General features: G+C 39.8%; 1 protein-coding gene across 3 annotated transcripts in view; it reads left to right on the top strand.

Annotated features, from left to right (window-relative positions):
* The window catches only part of LOC122887348 (contactin-associated protein-like 4), a 149,467-nt gene that overhangs the window by 38,117 nt on the left and 84,138 nt on the right, over positions 1 to 27,212 (top strand). For all 3 annotated transcript variants that reach the window (XR_006380517.1, XR_006380516.1, XM_044220446.1), the window contains exons 4-11: positions 2,003 to 2,196; positions 7,543 to 7,690; positions 13,858 to 14,061; positions 21,152 to 21,327; positions 21,441 to 21,560; positions 23,956 to 24,223; positions 24,486 to 24,629; positions 26,570 to 26,741. Coding sequence is in view for 1 of the 3 variants with exons in the window: in XM_044220446.1 (XP_044076381.1) it covers positions 2,003 to 2,196; positions 7,543 to 7,690; positions 13,858 to 14,061; positions 21,152 to 21,327; positions 21,441 to 21,560; positions 23,956 to 24,223; positions 24,486 to 24,629; positions 26,570 to 26,741 (1,426 nt within the window). In the remaining 2 variants the exon portion in view is untranslated. The remainder of the gene's footprint in view (positions 1 to 2,002; positions 2,197 to 7,542; positions 7,691 to 13,857; positions 14,062 to 21,151; positions 21,328 to 21,440; positions 21,561 to 23,955; positions 24,224 to 24,485; positions 24,630 to 26,569; positions 26,742 to 27,212) is intronic.

The following is a 27,212-nucleotide window of genomic DNA, read 5'->3' as shown; positions in this document are numbered from 1 at the left end:
AATCAATGCCATTTCTGTTGTCACTGATGCCTGCGGGGGGGGCTCTCACTGCCTTAGGCTTTCGTATGCGCGTGGACGGGCAGGGAGGTCCCAGAACAGAGCCTTACCGCCAAATCTAACTTACTGCAGACAAAATAAAAGTTTTCTTTGACGGAAGTGGTCCTGACTGAATTACTCTTCAGCTTTCAAGACGTCAGACACAATCCTACCAGCATATACTCTACATACTGTACCATTCTGCATAAAAGTACGTATCAATAAGTGGCCTTAATGCAGTGTTACTAAATATATTGCATCAAAGTCCCTTGTTGATACTGTTTTGCATCAGAAAGGTTACAAACCTACTGAAGTGGTGCACATTTTTTTAATAATTCAACTCACTCTAATCGATCACCTTTTTTTATTTTCTGTGGGAAAACATTTCAACCTGATGACCCGGAGTACAACCAATCAGTACATTACGACACAGCCTTTATTGATGACATGTAATACGAGGAAGGATACACACATGAAGGGGTTCTGTAAAACTAATCAATGCTTGGCACCACGTCTTTAATCTGATTTATTTGTCATGAGCTGACACCACTTTCAGGCCAACACAGTGAGTTAGCCATTGGTAGGTCAAAAAGATAATCCCTCATTTGATGTTTTGATGATGGCGGTGGAGAGCACTGTCTAACATGTCGCTCCAAAATCTCCCAAAGGTGTTCATTTGTGTTGAGATCTGGTGACCGAAGGCTGATTTGATTCACATCATTTTCATCAAAACATTCAGTGAACCCCCTTTTCCTGTATGGAAACATCTGCGTGTTTCTCAACTCATTTATTTATTCAGGTTTTTCCTTTAAGTTGTCTCCTGATATATTTATTCAATATCTTTAAGGGGACGCATTCATCTCCTCGCGCCTCGACTGTCGCAACAGCCTCTTCACCTGCCTCAACCAAAAATCTATTAATTGGCTCCAGATTGTACAGAACTCAGCTGCCAGGCTTTTAACAAGATCCAAGAGAAGTGACCACATTACACCTGTTTTAGCCTCTTTGCACTGGCTCTCAGTATGTTTTAGAATAGATTTTAAGATCTTACTGTTGACTTTTAAGGCTCTTCACGGCCTCTCTCCATGCTCTATATGTGACCTTTTAGTCGCATACGAGCCAGCACGTAGCCTGAGATCCTCAGGCAGATGTCTTTTATTTGTTCCCAAGCGCGGCTGTTAACTAGAGGTGACAGAGCATTCGCAGTCAGAGTCCCGAAGCTTTGGAACGAGGAAATCGGGTCAGCAGAATCAGTGACCGGATCAGTGAGCCTTTGCTGATTTTACTTGATTTTCATTGACTGCCCTTTTGTTGGTTTTATTTGTTTTATTTGCTTGAAAAGTTAGTTTTTAATATTGTTGCTTGTTTTGAAGTTGTTGTCTTGTGTGAAGCACTTTGGAATGTGAGTTTAGAATGTGCTTTATAAATAAAGATTATTATTATCATCATCATTATTATTATTATCGTTATTATTATTATTACAAGAACTTTCAAACTATTTTCTCACAAATATTGTCTTAATTTTTTTTTGTTATTTTACAGTTTTTTGGGCACAGACAATTTTACCTTTTTGTTGTTGTTTTGACAAGTGAAATATCAAATGCTGATTGTATTGCATATTTTCATTTCACAATATGCATGTGTTTCTCAGATAGATATGATAAGAAAGATTGCCATTGCCATTGTGGGTCACATAGCAAATGTGAGTGATTTGAATTTCTCAGGAAAGTTCCTAAAGTTTGATTTAAAATGCTTCAAAATGTATTTAAAGATGTGGTTCAATCAATTTTCTTCACTCGGCTTTCACAACTGAAAAGTATGATTTTAGTTCTGAATGAAAGGTCAAGCAATGCAATTCATTTTTCAGCATCTACCAAAGCTTATTTCATCTTCTCTGATGGCTGATGGAAATATACTGTAATAAATCACTTATGTATGCTGTTTTTTTCTCCTTCTCTCCCTGCAGGAGCTGGAGGTTGGTCTCCTCTCACCTCAGACAGGTATCAGTGGTTGGAGGTCGACCTGGGTGAGCGGACCAAAATCACAGCTGTCGCTACTCAGGGCCGCTACGGCAGCTCTGATTGGCTGACGTCGTACCTGCTGATGTTCAGTGACACGGGACACAACTGGAAACAATACAGACAGGAGGACAGTATAGGGGTGAGTCCATACTGTATCCATCAAAACTACGTCACTGACTTAATTTTTATGCCTCCACTTTTGTTCTTTCGTCTTGCATTGACTCTACTCCCCCTCAGGGATCAATGAACATCATCATATTTAGTTTTTTGTAATTCTAATGAAGTGATGTTGTGTCGAGCAGTGCTATGTGGCTTCTGTACAGATAGACTCATCATGAGTTTATCGCTTCATTTATAATTTATGAACCAATGTTGAAGCTGTGCTGCCTCTGCAGACCTGCTGACAAAACACCTTAACTGCTGATCACTAACAGAGAGGCAATCAAGTGGCACGATTTATTTATTTATTACATTTTTAACTGTTACTCTGTCATTTTTTCTCTCTCTCTCTCTTTGACTTTTTAAAGGAGTAAATATGTTTATTGTATCCATCACTGCTACTGTAGGTACAAATGTTTGAAAGTCACACAGAATGTGTCGTAGATAACACCCGTCTCTCCTTGCAAATATTTTTGATGGGAAATATAATAAAATATTGCTCATGCATACACATACACTATATAGACTTTGGTATTAGACAATTATGGTCTTGAAACCCATACATGATAGATGAAATTTTACATTCATTACAAACACATTTCAAAATATATACAATTTTTAGAATGAATTATAAAATTATAGAAATGTCAAATGTATTAAAATATTTCAAAAATCATATACAGTATATATTTAAATCCCTTTAAATGTTAAAGCAGCCTTTTCTTAATCCCACTCTCTTTCCCGGTCTCAATTTACTTCTCGCTATAGAGTTAACTATTGAGTGTTTAGTTCACATTCAATACATCTTTACTTGAGAAGATTAAGTAAAAGCATTGTTACACTAATGCCTTTACTTGTACCTGAGTATAATGTTTACTAATGGTGTTTCTGCATTAGTAGGTCATTTTAGTACTTCCACCACTGATGAGTAACAATGTGAAAGAAACATTGCACAACATAGACATGAAGTGAAAAAGCTCAGCTGGTCTCTGTAGAACTGACTAATGAAGAAATCAGTCAGATGGACAGCAGAGGCAGTGAAGTGTCACCTCTCACCTCCTGGTAGACACAGAACTCCCCTTCTGTGTTTTCCCGTCACACAAGTGTCGTGTTGGACTTGTATTTGTTCCACTGTGGTGATGGTACAAGGTTCAGTATACAGCCACAGGAATACTAAGTAGTTTTGATCTTGCTTGTGTAGGAAGCAAACACAATGATGAATCCTGTCAGCACAGAGAGCCAGTTCAAAATATGTTTGAGTTTCTCACCTGGACGCTCCTAGTGAGCCTTATACCAAATCAAATAGTGCAACAAACATGGAAAAACACCCACTTAACCCACTGTGAGCATGGACACTTATCCAGGGTAAAACCACATTTGTTACAGTAGTTCAGAGAGGAGCTTTTGATTAGAAGTCGAGCCGAGGCAATTTCCTCATATGGAGGGAATCCAGCTAATCTCAGCACTGAGGATCTTCTCTGAGAGAGCAGAGAACGGCTTCTCGCAGCTTAAAAACAGGTTCTGACACTCTGAAATGTGACAGGGATTGTGCACAGTTTATGTAAAGTGTTTCTCAACTTCTGTGCATTAGTCAGTCGGGCTTACAGGGTCTGTCAGAGGAGAAAGTTGATGGCAGAGCTGTTGGATCAACGTCTACTGGGCTTCTGCTTTTAGCTTGGAGGCCTGAAGACCAGGGAGGAAGTATGCTGTTTTCTCTTTTCCTCTCTATCGCTCTATTTCTCTTTTCTCAGAAGCCTGTGGGTGCTTGAAAATATTGCAATCCATCTTTTCTTTATTGTCTCTCTACTATTTATTGGTTTGTTTCCTCCTGCTTGGAGGACTGGGGGTGAAGACACGAGTGGTGCTCTTGCTTACTTTTCCCTGTTCATCTCAAATTTCCTCTCTCCCTGTATTTCCTCTTCTCATTTTCTGACGCTGCTGCTTATCTCCCTCTTATTCATATCACGCGATTTTCTTTCCCTTTCATTTTGTCCCTATGTCATTTCCCTTTGATACTCTTCACTGTATCTCCTACTTTCTTTTCTTCTTCGTCTCTTTATTCCTTTCTCCTATTCTGTCCTTCACGTTGACAGTTAATCTCTCTCACTGACCTCTGCTCGTCAAAGGCTGCTGTTGAAGAATTCACATAATCTTTCTACAAGTAAATGAGATTTGATCCTTTCCTCAGTGTCATTTGTTGAGTTGAAGGCCCTGCTCGTTAGGTCCTAGCTTTGAGGAGACAATATACTTAACATCTTTCTTTTTTGGTCTTTCGCAGTAACTGTTAACATAACAGTATATACCCAGAAACACTACTCTTAGACACTACCATACAAGACTGTCCTCACCAGAAAAACAACTGGTCATTTATTCAAGCACTTAAAATGACTCATGTTTACTTCTTCTCCTGCGGACCTCCTGTGGCCATTTGAATTATGACTGTTGTTTTTCAGGAGAAAAGGTGGAAGTAGCGTGACATTGTTATAACACCACAAAATCTCTTAAAGGTGGGGTATGCGATTCTAATCCAATACACGTCTTTTTGTCAAATTCAGCGAATATCTCCTCACGGTCCGCTCGCTGTCTGTTCTGTGTGTGCGCTGAAAAAACCTCTGGTGTTTGTACACAGCCCTGGCTCTGTAAATGGGAAATAAAGAAAGTGGCTCGGACTGAGCCACACAACACTATTCCAGCTGTGATTTGCGTGTCATCTAACGTTAAATGACTTGCCCACGGACATTCAGCTTCCTTTCTAGTTTGCCAAGATATGCTGCTGTTGTGATGTTAGCTATAGTAGCAGGAGAGTTGTGAGTATCGCTGTCTGGAGCTGCTGTGCTGGCTCTGGGTAACTGCCTCGTCCTCTCTGGCTGTTAGCTTCGTAGCAGCAACTGTAGTGACAGTTTGCAAACCCACAACCTAGCTAACGTTAGTTACATTACTTGCTGTGTCGTTGTTCGCTCTATATCGTGGTATCTGTCATGGTATTGGATTTCTCCAGAATCGCATACACCACCTTTAAGGAGGAGGTCAGGGTTGCTGGTCGGGCGCACAAAGCATGAGTTAAAGGTTTTCAGCCCCATAGATAACCGTGTGAACTAATTTAAACATAAAAATCACCAAAAGTTCATTTCTTTCATTCCAATGCAAGGTGTCTACTCATCATATGAGGAGATCCAACTCTACTCTCTCATGATTACAGAGGAATTAATAAGTTAATTGTGTGTCCAAGCTTTTATTCAGCAGTGGGAGAGCCAGTTAACCTGCATGTCAACTTCAAGGGAGCGATGCAATTAGGATAGATTGCCAGATGGGAGAGATGGAAAGAGAGAGAAAGCGAGGAAGAAAGCAATCCATCAGGCATTCAGGCCAGTGTCAGAAAGAAACAGACAATCAATTTTCTGTTCATAATCCAAAAAACACGATTTTAGTGTAAAGCAGGTTAATGAACATAATCTCTACAGAGCAAATGTTTCTGAAGCAGACTGTAAGAGCTTCTTTCGTTTTCCATCTGTTCATAAGAACCAGCCCGGTATACCCAGCATGCTCTGCTTCCAGTAGCTGTTACCTTGTAGGAATGTAGTGACACTTCGATACAACTATGAAACAAGTTGGTCGATTGTTCAGTGGTTACACACATAAATAAATAAAATAAACTCTATATTTGTATATTGTAGGACCTAAATACTAGAATCAGGTTTCTACTGGGATGTTCTGCTAAGGAGATCCTACAGGGGACAGGGTCGGACGCACCAGCCAGGATTAACTCTTTAAAGTGAATTAAATCATGGTTTATCAATAAAATCTCTTGCATCTATCTATCTGTCTATCTATCTATCTATCTATCTATCTATCTATCTATCTATCTATCTATCTATCTATATATATATATAACGATATTTCAGTGATAAATCAATTTCACTTTGCTATGCTATAAGTTGGAGGAATTATAAAGTTGCATTGTAAAGTTATACACATACACACAATCACAGACACATTTACACGTGTACACACACATGGACTTAATGTACAGTAAATATACACTACATTTGCTGCCATTTGTTCTGCTGTACATTTGTGCAATAATCAGTCTGCTGCTTTTAATCTACCAACTACTGACATCAGTGGTAGTTGTCTTTCTGTGTCTGTTATTAGACAGTGTGTTGTTTCGTCTGATTTTATCTATGATTTATTGTGTTTTTATTTTGCACATTTGCAGTTTCGTTCTGCTGTGCATGTGTATGGTCTTGAACAGTGGTGTAATGTAACTAAGTACATTTACTCAAGTACTGCGCTTAAGTACAATTTTGAGGTGCTTGTACTTTACTTGAGTATTTCCAATTTATGCTACTTTATACTTCTACTCCATTATATTCCAAAGGCAAATATTGTACTTTTTACTTCACTACACTTATTTGACATGTATAGTTTCTAATTACTTTCATTTTACATACAAAATTTCCAAAAACCTATAAAATTTGATGCAGTATTACAGATTAAATGCCATGCGTACCCACACAGACATTTTCAGTTATGTGGCTGATTAGACCTATTCAGGTTGGAGTTGTAAATGGTAAATGGCTACATTTCTATAAAGCTTTTATCCAAAGCGGTTTACAAGGTTTTTGCAGCTCATTCACACACCGACGGCAGCAAGCTACCACGTCGGGTCCCCGGAACCTTTGGGAGCAATTTGGGGTTCAGTGTCTTGTAGACAGGAGGAGGTGGGGATCCCCCCGCCAACCCTGTGATCAGTGGACAACCTGCTCCACTGACCCACAGCCCTCTGAGTTGTACAAAGCAATGCTGGGATTTACATGAGGTCATCATGTACTAATAAGAAGGATAAAGTTGCAACTAGTTGCACAACAAAACTAACAACAGATTAAAGAAGTATAATCTTTCGGGACCTTGGGGGCTCCATAATTTAACACTCTGAGATGGACCATTCTGTTTAATGAGTGCTTTTACTTTTGATACTTTAAGTACATTTTGCTCGTAATTCTTTGGTACTTTTACTCAAGGAGAATTTTAAATGCAGGACTTTTACTTGTAACAGAGTATTTTTAAATTGTGGTATTGTTACTTTTATTTACATAAAGGATCTGAGTACTTCCTCCACCATTGGTCTTGAATGATAGTAAAGTTTACCTTGTACTTGTATGTTTTTTCAGTATATGTTTCCTTTAGTTTTCATAAAGGGCAGCATCTTTGAGATGGAATTAAATGACAGACATAATTGTGCTGAGCTGTTTATATGTGAGTTTTCCAGGTAGCAATAATACAGATACATAATTAACAAGTCCTCATTGTGTTTGTGTATTTTCAGTCTTTTCCAGGTAACAGTAATGCAGACAGTGTGGTTAAGTACAAACTGCAGCAGCCGGCGATCGCTCGCTTCCTCCGCCTCATTCCTCTGGACTGGAACCCCAGCGGGAGGATCGGACTCCGGCTGGAGACCTACGGATGTCCTTACAGTAAGTCTTATCTTCTTTGTTGGACTGACTGGACTCTCTAGAGTTGTCCAGCTGAAAAAGCTCTGGACACTGGAAACTGTTTGTTTACTGTCTTTCAGGGAAATTTTGTTTGCATGGAGGATTTAAAATGCAAGTACATGACAAATCACTCCAACTGTGTAACTGGAGAGAGAATCAACATCTCACCAATCAATAGATAACACATTTAATTTGGCTCAAAAGAAAAGAAACACTCATTGCATATCACCCACAGATACAAAGAACGCCAAACGCTCCCTGGCAGCCTTTCTATGCCTCCGCGCCGGCTGTGGCCAGAGGCATAATGTTTTCAGGTTGTCTGTCCCATCCCATCCCCACCTTGAGGGAATTTCTTCAAATTTGACACAAACGTCCACTTGGACTCAAGTATGAACTGATTAGAATTTTTGAGGTCAAAGGTCACTGTTACCTCAAAAAACACGTTTTTGGCCATAAATCAAGAACTGATGACCATATTTCACAGTTGGTCAGACACTGAATATGTCACACTTTGGACTCAAAGGTCAAAGGTCATTGTGACCTCTAAAAAGGTTTTTAGCCATTATTTAAAAATGAATTGGGAGATCCAGATTTCACACATACACATGTTGACTGGGACAACACAATGTGTAAACAATAACTAGCACAGTACGGGCTTTCCTCCATCTCGTCCATTCTGCCTTTCACTTCCTGCCCCATTCTGAATTTCGAGCGTCATTGGGTAACTGCAAACAACGTATTGGAGCGCGCCTAGCTAATCGTGATCCTGTGACCGCTCATAGAGAGGCGTTGCATCTAAAAATGCCAGGAGAAAACAAAAGCACCACATTCTGTGTAGCTATACTCCTAGAATCCATCTTTACATAGTAATCAAGTACATGTGTACCTGTTTAGCCAATACATCTATGATAATCCTTCATTAATCAGTTCAACAATGTATATTCACTGGGATCATACATATGTATCATCAATATAGTGATCACTGCATATATTATATGAGTCTGGACAGACATGGATGTAAACTGCAACTTGACTGGTTGGCGGAGGCATGCATCTGCAGGCGGTAATTCTAGTCTTGGAAGCATTTTCATATTTCACAACTGATTTACACTCTCACATTTGTTATTACAGTAACAGTGAGAACAACATGTATCACACAGAACATATTGTGTTAACAGTTTCCTTTGTTCCTCGTTGCTCCTCATTTTCTGACTTATTCCCATTCTGTGTTTTTTCAGGTTACACTACAGTTCTTCTTATCAGTAATGGCTCCATCATGGCAAAAAGGAAAAAAATACTATACCACACTTTTCTTATGTGAGCCACTATATTATCAGATGAATTGATTCTGTTTTAAAAAAAATTATACAAATATCAACCTGTCATTGCCTTTTCTACTTACACCTTAAAAACATGTTGTTAGTAGTAGTTGTTTCATTTTCTCAGCGTTGTTTATATCTCCTAAGAGTTTAGGATGAGCGTGACTTTACATACATTATATCCGCACTGAATGTGACTCCTCTTCATCTTCTTCATCCTCTTCATGACTCATTTGAAGAAGCAGGTGTTTGTAATATTTTGTCCTCTCATCTTAAAACTCAAGTGATCTTCCTTTGTTCAGCTTTTTTCCCAGTACAAATTTAAATCTATATATCATACTGTAAATAAATGAAAGTATCTCACTTTACTGACTTTTGTTCTTCTAACAAGAATAAGAGTCCACAGCCACGCTAGCGGCTCTGTGAGGCACAATGGTGCTTGGTCAGCATGCTAACATGTTCACTATGATAATGCTAACATGCTGATATTGAGAAAGTGCTCACCATCTTAGTTTCCCATGTTAGCATGCTAACATTTGTACTAAACACAAAGTACAGCTGAAGCAGAGGGGAATGTCTTTAGTTTTGCTGGTATTTGGTCATAAACCAAAGTGTTAAACAAAGTGAAAGTTTGACGGTGCTAGATGAAGAGTGAAGAGAAGTTATTACAATTAATCCTGAGGGGGACATGAATGTGTGTACTGTACCAAATTTCATGGCAATCCATCCAGTAGTTGTCGAGACATTAAGGGAGGGGGAATGTCAGGGATCGCCAAAGTCAGTTGGTTTCATCCTCTTGGGGCCATGAAAGTGGGTTGTAGAGATATTTCAGTCTGGACCAAAGTGGTAGACTGACTGACATTGCCATGTCTAGAGCCATGCTGCTAGAGTTGCTAAAAAATATGATATGACGCTATCAGTGTTCATTGTCTCACATGATGAAGCCCATTAAGCTTAAAACAATCCTGGAGCTGCACTAAAAGTGTCGTTGCTTGTTGAGGATTTATTGTTGAGTCGTTCTGTGGTTTGTCACAGTGATGGCCACTTTTACATAATCTCTGTCTAGTTTTTGTTCTCACATACTAGAGTCCAGACTGTTCTCTTATTACTTTTTCATCATAGGGCTGGCCAAAAATGAACAAACGATTCTTTTCTACTGATGCTTCTGAGTGCTGGTACGTGCTGCCTCCAGGAAATAGCCATATGCTTGCACTCTAAAGACAGACACTGACAAAGCTCTTGCCTTCTCCCACCTACTCTGCTATTATATGTTACCAAACTAACTGCCAGCCATCAAATTGAAAGCATTATAGCCTTAAACAGTGTTGAAAACACACTTTAGCAGTGTATGTGGTGACTGACTGAAACATGTTTTCTCCTCCGGACTTGCTGTAGCTGTATGTGCTCGCTGCTGAGACTGTTCAGTACTACAAACCCGTGTACTCGACTCGACCTGACCTGACCTGACTCTACTCGACGGCTGCTGATACAAGCTCTCTTTCATATTTGTTGCCCTCGACACTTCCCGTTCATGCCGAAGAATACCGAAGAGACCCCTTCAGGGCTTCTGGGCTCGCCAGATTCGTTCATGTACCTGAGTCAGAAAGTCAGAAAGTTGACTCAGTGCTTGTTGGCGTCCCTCTGGAGTTTGGCGAGACTTTGCTTTGCTTTGGTTTGCTTGATAGTTAGACAACTTTTAGTGTTTTGCATTTTGATTTAAATACTTTTATTGTCTCTGGGTCATTTACTTCTACTACTGTCCTGACAACATACATACAAGTTGGTAGATTTTTGTTTATTTACTGTAAAAAATAATACACACAATACATCAACACAATTATCAAGTAAGTTAAGTAAAAACACTTCTTGATTTCATAAGTTATCAGCTCTATGTAGCCTACAGCTTTATGTTTTGGGAGGATAATGAAGCATATTGCTTTATTTCCACTCGATACCAGCATATCCTGTTAGTGTGCCCTGCACTGTTGTGGCTTGAAGAGTGCACAACACCCAATACTCGAAAACTCTAAATAGTTGAAATACTCAATACATTTAGAGGTCCAGACTTGGGTATACTGAGGCAAGATAACACTCTACCCTCCCGGCACTAATTCATCATATTAGTTTACCAAGTGGAAAGATGATTTATGATAAAACCATTTTGTGTCCCTTAAAACAGTGTTTGCTGCTGTCCCCTCTGGAAGAAGATGGATTATGAGAAACATTTAAAAGATGGATTTTGATAAATAGCCTGTAGTGGTTTGGAAATATTCTCAAGTTATTTAAGGAGGCAGCAGATACATTTGTTTAATATGTTTATCAGCCGGCGTGACGGTTGGCAGAGACTCTTGGTTTTCCCGGTGGTAAACTAATGTAGCATGTACAGCAGAATCCTCCTCGGAAAAGCAAATATAATATACTGAAGGGAGCTGAAATAGCAAACAGTTTACCACAGTGTGAAAAATGCATTGTGGGTATTGGTCTGTTATTGAGGCAACACAACAGAACATTTCATAATGTGTCGTGGCAGTTATCATTACAGGAGATTTCAGACAAATAAATCTATAAAAACTAATAAAAACTCAACATCTGTGATACAAACTGAACAAACACCACAGACATCACGCCAACGCATGCACATGTGCATGTGCATGTGCCCTCAATCTTGGGAAAAACAAATAGTTAGAACCAAAAAGTATTAGTGACGTGAGAAAATTACAGAGTCCTGAAAGGGACATGGAGGAACATATTTTGGGATGGGATTTTACAGTGGATATGTTTGTATATGTACAGTATATGTCAGTATACAGAGATACAGCTTAAATGATACTATGAGGACGAAGTGTAGGTCATGAAGAGTAGTATAATTTACAATAGTGCAGTTTTTGTGCCAAAGGGATGTTTTCTGGTCAGTAAACGTGTAGAGAAAAAGCTTTTATTCCGAAGGATTTGGGCCGAAGTCTTATTGTTGTTGCTGCAAATAAAATATTTCTCTGGCTGATGCAGAAGTTTTGCGAGAGAACACAACGGTACGTCTTTTTTCCCCTTCCCATCTAAAATATTTCTGGGGTCCCTCAGAAAATTGAGGTTCAGTCACTTGTGGGTTTAACAGTTTAAGCAGCTATAATCAATATTTTTACATTAACAATTACACATAACTGATTGCATGTCTCCTCAGTGCTAAAGAGCATTTCAGTGTCTTTCAGCTCATTGTTTTGGTTTTCCGTCACACAACTTTACTGTTTTGGTTCAGTCTCACCACTCTCATCAGCGTCATTTCCAGCAGGCAGCTGTTTTCAGCAAACAGAAGTCGGATAAACTCACTGTACACTACCTGCTCAGCACTAAATGGCAGACAGACACAGTTAGCGACTAGCTGGTTAACGTAAAAAGCCAGATATTTCCCTCAGGAGTTGGTGGAGACCAAAACAGAGCTAAAAGGAGAGTGAATATTGGACTTACATTCATCAGGTGGCCAATACACGACTCCAAAAGGAATGATAGTATCTGCTGTGATGTGTAAGTAGGCAACTGTTTGCTAACAGGCTCAACTTTGTGAGGTGATAGCATGTCAATCAGGTTTCCACTGCCTACCAAGTGGTTAATGCATGTTAAATTAAGAGTCTGTTAATCACAAGGCTACAAAAACATTAACTTTTTTGTTTGTAAAAACAGTGAGAGGTTAATAACTTGTCAGTTGCTGGACTGAACACAAAGTAAAGGCACACCCAATTAATGTTCCTGCCACATGATGTTTCCCTGATATGTGACAGACTTGGGCATATTGTTGCACTTGCTATAAGCAGAACAAAACCATTTTTGTGCCCAAGTTATGAGCCATAAACAAGCACCAATCTATTCTTGGGATACTTACGGGGTTAATTATAATCAGATAAAACATAGTATTCTTGGAGGAAATGTAATGTAGGACTTAATTAGAATGGCTTGATAGTATATAAAGTAGTAGAGTAGACTTAAAGTAATGGTTTCAGCTTTACACACTGCGGATGACTCAGTGCTTTGGAGCTTCATCTTGCTGCTCTGTAATCAGCAAGAAATACACTGTACAATCCAATAAGAGCATTACTGCAAGCAAAGTGGTTGTGTGTTTGTGTGTAAGTCTTGGCGTTAGTGAGTCAAAGAGTTGCCAAGTTCATTATAAAACGTTCAGTCAGAGAAATTTGTCTTACGGCTGAAAAGGAAATTGATGCTGAACTCAGCTGCTGCTCTTTTTAAACAATTCAGTGTTTGCAGTACATTCTTTACAGCCTACAGACCCCACACTTAGCACAAACTGTTTACCTCACCTCACCTGACTTCACCTCACCTCACCTGACTTCACCTCACCTCACCTGACTTCACCTCACCTCAGCCCAAATCCCCAGCGAGAAAGCGAGACACTAAGGTGAAATTTATTGATGAAAGTGATAAACAGAATACAGAGTCAGTCCTCACTGTCTGTCGTACAGCAACCACAACATCGCAGCAACAGGCAGAATTTTGGTCCAGATGTAGGTGATTTTGTGGGGACATTATTTAAGGACCTTAAAACCTCAGTCATATTTGAGAAACACACTCTCACATGAAATTAACAACAACTCACGCGACACGCGATTATATGTTGTGGACTTGAATACTCTGAAGACTGTATGCTCCTCCACACTGAAAGACAATGTAAAAATAAGACAAATTAAAACACACATATTGTTACCTGATCAAGGGGATTATAGTCATTGTTAAGCTGTTGGTTCTGGTTAAGATTCTGGTTTGTATGTTTCAATGTATTTGATCGTAAAGTCTTGACTCTTCTGTGTCTGTTATGTCTTTCAGCCTCTGATGTGGTGAGTTTGGACGGTGGCAGCAGTCTGGTGTACAGGTTGAGTCCCAGGCTGAGGCGTGCGTCCAGAGATGTCGTATCTCTGAAATTTAAAACCCTGAAGAATTCTGGGACACTGCTGCACGCAGAGGGAGAGGGAGGACTCAGCCTCAGTCTGGAGTTAGAGAGAGGAAAGCTACAGCTGCTGCTCAGACAAGGTACAACACACCAGATACATACTCATATCCACTGACAGGTACTGACATCTTCTCATACTGATACAGTACAGTGGAGTATAACACAAAAATCTGTGAAAATACCTGCATCATTGGCAGGAGAAAAGTGGGCAGCAACAGGCTCCCCAAATAAATTAAAATGATAAGCGAAATAATGAGAAGAAGAAAAACATTTGTAAATTTACCAGCATTTAAAAAATATTTTAAGAATCGGTTCCTGTTGAAGGCTTTAAACATGTTCCCAAGATGATGTTTCACATTAGTCAAACTTATTTGAAGACTGTAAAGCTTCTGTATTCATTTCTTTCAAGGGATACAGATTTTCTTCATTTAGTAGGCCATGAGAAAATAGCTAAAATTTTCAAAAATGCCCATCTCATAATGTAAGAAATAGACCAAAAACATAAGAATGTTAGATTGTTTGATTCATGACTAATCTTGAGGTCTTTGACATCTTTAAAAATACAAGTTTGGCAGGTTCAGTAAACACATCTTCTCTGACAAGGAACATGATATTTCCACCTGTATCACCCAGCAGGTATTTACTAGTTAATACTTACATTAAAAAAACCTTCAGCTGAAACAATTTGATCAGCAATAAGACGTTTTGTTCTTTGTTGTTGAATTTGTGAAGTACTTTAAGGTTGTATTGGTACAGAACATCTGTATAACGTGGAGGACAATATAAACCCATCTGAAATAACTTTAGATTGGTTGGGTGAGATGGACGACACGCACGCTGCCGCCTGATTGGTTTAAATCTTGGCTCACGTTCTGTTTCTGCATCTCTGTCTAGTTACCGCCATGATGGATGGTACCCGTTCACTGTAGCATGTGTTAGGGCCGAACTCTGCAAGACTTGATGCATGGCTGCACAGTCAGTACAGAGCTGTGTGTGTGTGTTTGTGTGTGTGTGTGTGTGTGTGTGTGTGTGTGTGTGTAAGCCGGGTTAAACCAGAGGTTGTCAGGCTGCCATGCTGAATCATCACCATATGGCTTACCTCTCATAGGGGACCCCACCTGGCTGCTGAAATACTTTATCCATCCATTCATCCCTCTATCTTTTTGCCTTCTCCATTTCAAATATCCAAAATGTTTTTCGCCCATCCCCTCCTCTTTCTTTTTATCTTTCCTTCTGTCCACTTCTCTCATATATATTTAACACAAATGCTCTTCATCCAAGCATCCTGACCTTCTTTCATCCATTCTTCTCTCATATGTTTATCCTACCTTCCATCCATCTGCCACCCACTTCCCTCTGTCCCTTCTTTCTCTTCCATCTCCTCTCAAAGAATGTAAACTTGAAATGACTTTACTTCAAGAATAGATGATAGCACATCCTTAAAGAAAATCACATTTTAAAGAAAGTTTATGACATTTTAAGACAACTATGTCCCCTTAAACACTGAGGGGCAAATTCACAAAAGGATTGCGTGGCTCTTTTTGCTGCTAAATCTGCATAAATACGACAAAAAGAAACTGCGCAGTTCTTAAAGCACCCGCAAAGGGTGAACTGCACCTCTAACTGCGCTGCCAAGCAAATAGCGTCTTGGTGCTCCGGTGCTATTTGCAGGTATGTAAATTTGGTAATATGCATACATCTGGCCCTTTCTATGCAAATGAGCCTCATTGAAAAACAAGGTCAAATTCACAAACACCAGCAGTAATACCCGCACGCAGTTAGAGTGAAATTATTAGCGTCTTCGGAGAGTTGGCGGTAACTGAAGCGCATTTATAAAGCGGCGTCACACCCGGACTTTCCGGTGATCATGGCAGCAGTGATTGTAGCCAGGCGAAGCAATAGTGCATCACAGTACATCATATGCGCACAGGTGGCACAGAGACAGTACAATACCTGAGATTCACCATGACGGAATGAAACTGTAAAACAACATAAAACTGCTGTGAGAAGCGGAGATGATGGCTACGCACTGTAACAGTCCAGCATTGAGCAGAGTAGGAGAGACCGCTCTCCATGCTCCCAGCGCACATGACGCACAGTTAAAGCCCCCCAAATAACAATCACTATTACAGAGTGAGTCATAGAAAAATAATAGACATCCCGCTGATAGAAATTAATAATAGAGCAGGGGGAGTTATTAGATGATTAGAATACTTATAATTATAATTTGAATAATTTCTCTTTCAAATCAAACATCTCTTTCCACATGAGTGGAAAGTATTGTTCTTGCAACTGCATTTATAACATTTATTGACTCAAACGTTGCTTAACCATGGCATGTGATATGCTACTTCAGTACACCTTAAGAACAAATATTACTGGGGACACTAGAGAAAATTGCAGATGAACATTTAACAGACACAACAAAGGCAAACTGCATTCAGCTGCAAAACTTTATGAGCGTGTTTGCACTGAAATATCATTAGCGCAATATCTTTTGTGAATCGGACCTTGAGATGGCGCAGATAGCGGTTGCAGTTTATTCTTTGTGAATTCATCCCTGAGTGCATGTAAAGAATCTGTGTATCACCTTTACACAGACCCAGACATCTTAGGAATGTCTGTATCATCGTAACAAGGCTTCTCCTTAAGAAGACAGACTGTGTCACCTTCAAGAAAAACCCTTAAATCACCTGTGATTTGAGTGAAGACTGTTCCCCTGAAACAGATTGTGTCACCTTCAGTTCTAACTTAAAGACTGTGTCATGTTAAAGAAAGTCTGTGTCACCGTAAAGAGAGACTGCAGAGGAAATTAAAGCCGTCCATTGAAGAGAGACTGGGATGAACTCTGCTTCTGCTGGGACAGACCAACAATGAAAATAACAAACAGCCTCTTGTCTTCTTCTCTTCTTCCATCCTCCTTCCTTTTTTTCTTATATTTCTGTCCCTCTCTACTCCTCTGTGTTTCGCGACTCTTTGCTTCTGTTTTCCTCCTTTTCTGTTGTAATTACTGTTATTTATCTTTGTTTGTCTCCACAGATCTCCCATTGCTATATTTTTCCACATCAGAAGAGGCCATTTGCCTTTTTCATCTGTACACTCTTCATTTTTGTCTCCTCTCTTTTCCGAACTCTCTGTCCCCGACACACACACCCTTTTGATATTCCCCATTAACCATATTTTCTGTGTTCCTCTTTCTTCATTTTTATAACCTTTGGATATGCCAACACAACTCTTTGCCACAACTCTTTGCCTATTCGGTTCAGTGCCCTTAAGCTTTCTGTCTCATATTTTCTACTTTATTTCTCTCTCTCTCTCTCCCTCTCTCTCTCTCGCTGTGTGTATGAGTTTTGTAGGTTACAGATTGTGTAATTTAGGTCATCTGCTGTGTGCATTGACCCTGAGCTCATGCTAGGCCCCCTCTGCTTTGTTAACACTAACACATCCAGGTTTCCCCCAGAGCAGATACAGTTCACTTTATGAGGCAACTCTGAGTAACAGACCTGCACAGAAACAGCAAATCTGTCCTGGATAACAGAGGAAACAAAACACTAATAGTTAGAAACCTAATGGTACAGACAATGCAAAACTTCTGTTCAGTTTAGTTTGTCATTTAATATAAACTGCCATGAGAGTGTAAGTGCACTACACTACAACCACTACTTCCGCTCTACATATGAAGACATTTTCTTTCCTTACATGGGGAATGTTTTAGTTACATTTTGTACCTTGCTCAGCTTTTTGAGTTGTAAATTTTGTCAGTGTTTCTCATTTTGTCATTTGTACACCATAACTTTTGTTTAACATATTTCCGAACATCAAGTAGTGATGTTAGACTTGATACTGGAGCAGATAAAGCTTTGTATTGATGCTTGAATCATAATCTCAAAGAAATTACCTGCATGGAAAGTTTCAATGCTTCAAGAAAATTATGTTTGCTGATTATTTACATTCCACATGGTGAAACAATGGTTACCTCGTAGCCACAAAGTAGTACACATTTTATAAGTCCCAGTCACCTCCTTTGCTACACTGCAGGATAATAATCAGTGGACACTGTGTTGGTAGATAAACCTGTCAGGAAATCCTGCACCACATATCAAATCACCCCACACAATAAAAGTACAATTTAAGTCATTTGAAGTACCAATTTAAAATACTGATTTAAAAAATGCTGGGTCAGAATTTCTGGAAAAATAGCATCAGCTCAGGGAAAGCAGAGAAACCAGATACTTGGCAGCTGTTACTATTTAGCTGAAGCAGGTTGTGACTTCCCTGTGACTTTTTTGGCTTGATAGTAGAACAATAAGCAGGTACTTTTAGTGGAATTAACACTTGTATGTGACGCTAGTTTACATTATCCAAGTCAGTATCTCCCTGTGCTCCTCATACTATCAGTTACTTTACTTTTATTTTGGCTGATTATGTGACAGACATAGTGCTTTATGGCTGAAATAGTTATACCAGCCTGTTTTCTGATAAGAGCTGTCAGTGTCTTCCTTCATAATCAGATTTTGAGCAACCGTAATAGAAGAGCAGACAAGATGAGACAATGACACAATGAGGTGATACTGTCTTGAGGACATGTGTAGAATGATAAAGTAATACAGAGTTCAACACAGACTATGTTGAGACAAGCACATCCAGTCTGATCCCCGTTGACATGAGGGGAAAATGCTGCAGTCGTTAGCAATTAAAGCTAGTTTTTAAACTTTATCCAACGCTTTTTCTGAACATGTTTGCTTGCCTGCCACCTGCCTGCCTGCACAACCAAACCAATACAACCATAGTCTGTGTCTGCTGGCCACTATTCAGCTCTACCAACAGTTTAGTGTCTTGCTCATGGACACATGAGCTATAGTTCAAATTAACTCAATTTTTATTCATTAGAAACAGGTCCTGGTCGTGATAAAGAACGCTAATATCAGAAAAGGGTAACTGACAGCGTACAGTGACACTTCTTTCTCTCATTGTTGTCTAGCAAAGCATGGGATGAATTTGCTTGAGACAGATGTCGTTTTGGAGTTGGTTGGTTGACTTGGAGTCTTTTGGTTTTGCATATATTACTGGAAGCTGTGTTGTTGATGACATACAGCATTGTCTTGTAATCCCATGTGGGATGCTAAATGTTTGGCATGACATGAAAATAAAATTAGCTAACTAACTAACTAACTAACTAACTAACTAACTAACTAACCCACTCACACATTAACTAACTACATCTAACAAAGGACAGTAATGAAGAAAAGGTCTGACAATCTCCAAAGTCCTTCCACTGAAGACGTTTCTTCCCCTTCTGACGATGATTTAACTGCCAAAAAGAGACAGAACTACAAAGAAAATAGAGACATATAGATGAAGAGAAGGATAGAGATGGTTCTATACATTATATTAATATCAGTAGAGTGATTTTGTATTTGTTTGCCCTCTGGTCTCTCATATTGATTCATGTTTTCTCTTTCCAGTCATTCACACAGTAATCAAATCATCCATCCAATAAAATACTTCATCATCCTCTCTTCTCTACCTCCTACAACATAATAATTGTTCCATTAATCAATGCCATTAAAGACATCTGATTTGTTTTAAAGTCTTGCCATCGTTCCTCTCCTATTGATTCCACTGTCTCTTTCCACCTGTCCAGACTGTAATCACTTAACTCACCACAATAAATGTGTTGACAGGAGACAGACTTCTCCTGTTTCATGAGGTCCACACCCTAACTTTCTCTCTCTGGATGAAGTTGTTTTTTCCCATCCAAGCTGCAGTCAAATATACCCCCTCACAATATGGGCTGAAATATCAATTTGTCCATCATCTTCCAAACTGTCTGTGTTTCTCTCTTTGAAGTTGGAATTGTCTCTCCCTAAAGAATATCTAATACATTTTTAATGGATGACTGTATTCAGCTCTCTCTACAGTTCCTTCTCTCAGCAGGAATACAAAGTTTCTCTTCCAGTACTTTGGGGGGATGGAGCCACTTATTTGGAACCGGCTGGTGCTCATCTATCATTAATGATGTCTTGCATTGTTTCCTCTGCAGTTTTTCAAGTTAGGCATTATCACATATTTAGCTTCAGTTCTCAGTGTAAGTATGCAGATATCCTGTAGTTCCTAATGAGATGAGAGAGGGTGACCTCGGTGTGATCCTCTCTGTGGGATATTGAGAAAAGTGAGAAGTTTAGACACAATATGGAGGCTGGGGTGTTGTAGCTGTCACTGGGCTTGCCTTCCCTCGACACCAGGTCAGATTGTCAGAAAGAAGCAGACTTGCAGGTCAGATAATGAGAAGACAACAAACAAACAGGTCAGATAACAAACAACAGACTGTCAGATCAGAACTGAAGATAGAAAGGGAGAAAACAGCCAAACAGATTACATAAAGAAAATAGATGCTGTTGCTGTTATGCCTAATAGAAGCAACCCTTCATATTGAATAACCAGAATAACAGATTTGATAATACTGAAAAAACACACTCACAAGACAAATAACTTGAAGTAAACCGATGAAGTTTTATTTTTATCTTGTCTTGTTTCATGCATAGTGTTTTTTTATTCTTTTTTATTGTGGATTTTTAGAAGACTTTTAAATTAAATAGTGGTGATGTGTTGATTGAAAGACTGTCTGTCTGGTCTTCAATAACGGTCTGTTTGTCTCTGTTTTATTCTCTCCTGCCTCCCCTTCCTGTTTTTTCATGCCTCCATCTGCTTGCTTTTTTTCATCCATTGACATCTGTACCTTCTCTTCTCTCCTCTCTTCTTCCTCCCCCTCATCATCCTCCTTTTGTTTGACACCTTTCCGCCTCCTCACCTTCTCTATCCACCTCTTCATCCTCCCTGTTCCTGCCCTTTCTCCTTCCCTTCCTCTTACTTCTTGTCACCTGACTTTCATCCTTGTTTTCCTCTATATTCCCTTTTCTTCGCTGTTTTCCTTCCCCTTCTTTTCCTATTACTTATTCTTTTACTTCCACCTTCACCACCTCAACGTTCTCATGTGCTTCCTCTGTCCAATTTTCATCCTCTCTTCCTCCTTTGCCTTATTTTCTGTCACCTCCCTCTTCCTCCTCACCTACTCTTTTCTCTTGCTCCTCTTCCTTCATTCCTCGTCTTACCTCCCATCCACCCCACCCTTCTTTTCCTCCTCCTTCTCCTCATCATCATCTCTTCCAGGTAGGACTTCATCCTCCGAACCCCGGCGTCTCACTTCTTCTGGCAGCCTGTTAGATGATCAGCATTGGCACCATTTAGCAGTGGAGCGACGCAGCTCTCACCTCAACCTCACAGTGGACAAACACACCGAGAGGGTTCAAATTCCTGCAGAGTTCAGCCACTGGGACATCGAGCAGGTGGGAGGGAACACACCGCTCTGACACAGAAACATGCCTACATAAACATACTGTAAATAGAAACACATATGCATATACATTTACACACATTGTGCGTTTCTGTCCCCACACAGCTGAGTGTAGGGGCAGTCCAGGACAAGAGGAACTTTCATGGCTGCCTGGAAAACCTGCTGTACAATGGCTTCAACCTGATAGAATTGGCTAAACACAATGACCACCAAGTCACTGTAGTGGTAAGTACAATTTGCCATGAACACCCAGCTACTTTAATGTTTAACTGGTCAAGCAAGGTACTTACCGGTGATGGTAAGTGGCTGAACACAACCAGTACCACCTTACTGACTTTGTCCTGACAGATTGAAGAGAGCAGGCTTTTTCAAATGTAAATGTGTATACGGTAGTCAAGCTTTTCAAGAGTTAACCGTGTTGTAAAGTTAGCTCGCTGGTAGCTACACACACAAACTTGATACATTTTTCTTAAAAATGTGTTTTTCTTATGTTTATGTCCCCTAAAATGTCAGACCTTGACTTTACTGACTTGTATCTGTGCAAAGTTTGTCACTAGAGAGGTGTTTTCACATTCCTCTGCTGAAGGGGGAGATGTCTGTACACTTTCCTAAAATCTGAGATTTAAACGTACTCCAGGCAAGCTAGATTTGGGACGTCACCAATTCGAAAGCTCTAATAAACTAACTTTACACTAGCTGCCCAGCACTATATAGCACACAGACCATGTTAGCATCTAGCTAGTGAAGAGAATGGAACATCTAAGAGCTAAAGAGTCAGATATTTCCCATGAGAAGTAGTTGGAGACCAAACCAGAGGTAAAATAAGAGTGAATATTGGACTTATTCAGGTGACCAATACACAATACCAAATTAATGCTAATGTTGCTCTGTGCTTGCTGGTTTGTAAAAAGGTTTGCTGACACATTAGCCCCAACAATTTGTGATGATGATAGTATGTCAGAGCTGTCTGTTAGCTTGAGTTATTCGGCTCCCAAGTGGCCAAAAAATAAATAAATGTGCTTTAATGCTTTAACATGACTGAAAGCCTAGTGCAGTGATCCTTCTATATTAATGTATTGCCCTTTATCTTACATTTTAGGCATTTTGTTTATCTACAAAAAATTATAATGGGTGCAGCAGTAGTCACCCAGCCTGGATATACTGTAGTACCCATACTTCAGTGTGTGTGTGTATGTGTGTGGGGGGGGCTGATACAATCACTGGCCCATGACCTCCATGACCTCACCTTGGGGGCACCCCTGGACAGAGCACGTAAATAATATGGGGAAAGCAAAGAGCTTTGATGTTCAGTTCCTCAAACTCTCTGGGCTCTGAGCTTTTATATCTGAGAGTGAATACAGCATCAACAGCTGGAGCTGCGCCACCTAAAATAAAATCTGCAGGCTAAATTTGGCCGCAAAATTCTTTTTGGCTCGCCAAAAGCTGATAAAACATTCTGTTTGGTGTTATTTGTGACTTGCTCATTACAAGATGTGCTAACCATGAGGACACACAAGCTAAGATTCCACTGAAGCTTCTCAAATGCTAACCAATCCTTCACGTGCATGAATACCACAGGTCAACGTGTAGAGTATATGAGGTTGTGTATGTCTACATGCAGGTGTGTTCATACATGTTGACATGCTTAGAGCACCACTGGGAAATCATCTGGATGCTGTTGCTACTGCTAATGAGCTGCTAGCTGGTTAACAAAGCTAACGAGCACCTAATGAGGACAGTGAGTGATGAGAGGAGAGTAGACGATGGTTATACTTCTAGTAACGCTTCCTCGTCTTTTTCATTAGGACCTTTAGATGTTTCTGCAATGACAATAAGTGGGCCAAACTCAGTGGAGAGCAACTCTGAACCATTTCTAACAAATGGTCTCTCATTACATAAAAGGACCAGAGAGCAAAGAAGCAAAAATTCTTGGTTAAAAAGGTTCACATGCATGGCAGAAGATCTAATAGAGGCTATTAGTTATAGTCCTTTTTAATATAGAGAGCACTTTTGGCCATTCTTAAAGGCAAAAAGAAGTAGAGCCTTCAATGATGTATGTGTGTGTAGGTGTGTGAGGGGGATTTGGGGTGTGTCTGTGTGTTAATGAATGGCTTTTGGGGGATTTTATAGCTCACTTTTTACTTTATATTTTGCAGTAGTGCTGCATCCTCCACACTGTACTTTCATATATCACTTTAACTGCACCACAAAGGGCTTTTAGATGTCATCTGTGTTTCCGGAGCATTATAAAGATAGCAGACTGATATTCCCAGCAGAGAGTCGGAACTGTAATATATTACTGCTGCAGCCTTAGCAATGGACCTGGTGTCATTACCACTACTCAAAACAATGGACTGTAACAGAGATGTCTATGTAGTACTGTTCACATACATACCCGCCTCCCTCCACACCTCTAAGCTGGGTGACATTGGTATTTTCAGTTTGCATTCATGGCTTTTATTCTCAAGGACACTTGCTGATGAGCTCATTGTGACGTGAGGTCACATCGACGCACCCTCTGCAACTGATTAATATTCATGTTTTATGTTGGTTTATCTCTCTAGTAATCATTTTTTCTGTCCCACCTCCTCTCTCTCCACTCTGCATGTTTCTATCTCAGGGCAATGTGACCTTTTCTTGTGCTGAGCCAGTTTCCGTCGCCGTGACGTTCCCTGGCCCCCAGAGCTTCCTCCAGTTGCCGGGGACGATAGCGTCCTCCTCGGGGGGCGTGTCTGTGGGGTTCCAGTTCAGGACGTGGAACGAGGCGGGGCTTCTGCTCACCTTTGACCTCCCTCAGGAAGGGGGCGTGGTCTGGCTGCACCTGAGTGAGGCCAGACTCCGGCTACAGATCCATAAAGCTGGCAGGGCGCTGCTGGAGCTCAGTGCAGGTCAGTCTAACAGCCTAGAAAATTTGTAACTCCTTACCTCTTGTTACCAATGCCTAAAAGGTATAGCTTAGCCTACTTACGTATAACTTTATAACTTCTAGTCTCTAATCTTTAATGTAACCCTTAACCCACTCACTTTTCACCCCTCACCCCTAATTTATTTATGTTTAATGTTTAATAATTTTTGTAAACTTTGTAATGATGTTTTTAAAATGCTACATAAATGAAATTCCATCATGATCATTATTAAATGTTTTCCTAGGTTCTGCTCTGAATGATGGTCAGTGGCATTCAGTGGAGCTGAGCTCCAGACGAGGCCGTCTGACCATTGCAGTAGATAAAGAAGAAGGAGTCATCGCTCATGCCAGCTCCTCCGTTACCGTAGGAGGTCAACTCTTCTTTGGTGGTAAGAGTGAAACATATAATCTCAAAGTCTGTTATCAAGCTGGAGAAGGTGCCAATCACTGGGCTGTTACAGTACACTAAAGTGAAAAGCAAGCAGGCAAATCTTAAACATCATTATACTGGACATGCCTCGATAATATTATGAATTAATATTCACTGGACATTTAAACAGTAGAAAATCTGGGTAGAGCATAAATCAGTATTCAAGTCAGTAGTTTTGCTACACATAATTACGGTTCTAGTTCAGCTACCATTTGGTCTGTGGTCTTTGGTAGCTATATTCCTAATTTAAATTTAATTTTTCTCATTTTTAGGCATATTTACCTAAATGATTAATTTCATTTTCCTCATTTATGAATTACTCAATTCCTACCTTTTTATGTCTGGATTTAAATTCATTCCCTTTTTCTTTTGATCCTGATGTCTGCCAAGGCCCACACTGTCAGTAAATGCAACCCACCTGAATGTTTTATGTTCATTTATTTTTTGAATTACTTTTTTAACACTAAATTTAGTTAAAATGATGTATTTTCATATACAAAGAAGCAACCACCTTTTCTGACTACACCTGACTACACCTTTAAACTTAATACTATAGTTGCAGTAAATACAGTAAATAATAATCATCTAGACTGACGTCTGTTTCTGTTTCACTATGGTTTTATACTTTTATTCTTTTATTACTTGAGAGTCATATTTGCCCTGAAAGATGTGTATTAATATTTAAAATATTTTTTTATATTGTACAGTACAGTTGGTGTCGTCAATACTCACCTCTACAGTTGTGTGTGCACTGAGCCACATTTAGCTTGTGGCTATTTTATAATGAAAGTTATAAGTCTGCTTTATCTTTCCCTCTCTTTTTTCTCCTCTCCTCCTTCTGTCTTTACTCTGTCCTTCTATCATGATGCCCTCCCTTCCTTTCTCTCTCCTCTTTTTCTTCCTGTTTTCTGTCCTTTCACCCTTCTCCAGTCTTTTTCTCCCCTTCTCCTTCTGTTTCATTCTCCACTGGCTTCCTCATTTTCTGTTTTTCTTAAATCTCTTCTGTTTCGTCCTCTCTTTGCTCAGCAATATTGCAGTCCAGGCATGTTGTTTGATTGCCTTGGGCTGTTTATCATCTCGCACATACACACTCACACATTTACACATGTGCACACTCACTTGTCTCCTTTTTCAAAGAAGACAAGTGAAAAAACTACAAAAAAAAACTTCAAAAAAACTCATCTTCCTTGGATCAACGCTTGGCTTATATTTGCATTATTCCAGCCACTTGAAAATACACAACCCACCACAAATCACAGCTCAACTCTCTGTGTGGTAGAACACATTTACCACAGTTTCACGTAATATTTCTCTTTAGTAAATCACAATAGGTTTTAATCCCTATATAATATTGTACACTCTCAACTCAACTCAACTTTATTTATAAAGCACTTTCAACACCACAAGTGGAACCAAAGTGCTGTACACAAAATATAAAAAAGAAACAGAAAAAACAGAAAACAAACAAATGACAAACACACCTACAAAGCATTGTCAAAAGCTAAAGAAAACAAATAAGTTTTAAGCGCACTCTGAAAAACACCCAATGAAGGACAAGTTTTTAGAGACAGAGGAAGGTCATTCCATAGCCTAGGAGCTGCAACAGAAAACGCCCGATCACCTTTACATTTTAGACGCAAACGTGGGACCACAAGAAGCAACTGATCATTTGAGCGCAGAGATCTGCTGGATTGACAGCGGCTGATTAAATCAGTAACATACTCAGGGGCTAGACCATGCAGAGACTTAAAAACGTGCAACAGTGCTTTGTATTGAATTCTGTATTGTATGGGTAACCAATGTAGTTGGTTACCACTCTCTGCTGTCATGTCACTCTCTACACTGTTTTTCTATTGGCTTTACCTATTGGCTAACTGTTTTCTTTACTTTCCCATCCAGGTTGTCCTGCTGAAGAGGACAGTCAGGAATGTAAAAATCCCTTCAACATCTTTCAGGGCTGCATGCGTCTCCTCAGCGTGGAGAACCAGCCAGTGGACCTGATTATGGTGCAGCAAAGACTGCTGGGAAATTACAGCCACCTGCAGATCGACATGTGTGGCATCATTGACAGGTCAGAACCACTAAAAGCCATCTCACTGGTCTACCACTGAACCATCATTTTACCCTCTCTGCCATTACTGAGACACTGAGGCACCAATGCAGATACACTTGCCACTGTATTCCTTAGATACACAGTCATGTGCATTTTCAACTATAAAATGTACCAGGTGTTTGGTCCTTCAGGGAATATGGTTGTGGGATACCAGAGAGTGTTTTGTACATTGTTTTTCTGGTTAATGATGTTCCTCCCAAACGAGGGGCTGTGCTTTGCAACAGTTTTTTGAGATGCGTTGATTCTTGATGGTGGGTGTGTCAGGGTGAAAGCAATATAGAATACAAACACTACAGCGTTAGTGTAGTATAACATATATTTAGTTTTTCACTTTTAATGTTTGTTGACCACTTTAGTAGGCCCATTTTTGGATGTTTGTCTGATGGCACCCAAGTTGCCACAGTTAAGCTTGAAAGGTTGTTATCAGTC

The sequence above is a fragment of the Siniperca chuatsi genome, linkage group LG13 (assembly GCF_020085105.1).
Source record: "Siniperca chuatsi isolate FFG_IHB_CAS linkage group LG13, ASM2008510v1, whole genome shotgun sequence".
Classification (NCBI taxonomy): domain Eukaryota; kingdom Metazoa; phylum Chordata; class Actinopteri; order Centrarchiformes; family Sinipercidae; genus Siniperca; species Siniperca chuatsi.
This window is presented reverse-complemented; position numbering and strand designations above follow the sequence as displayed.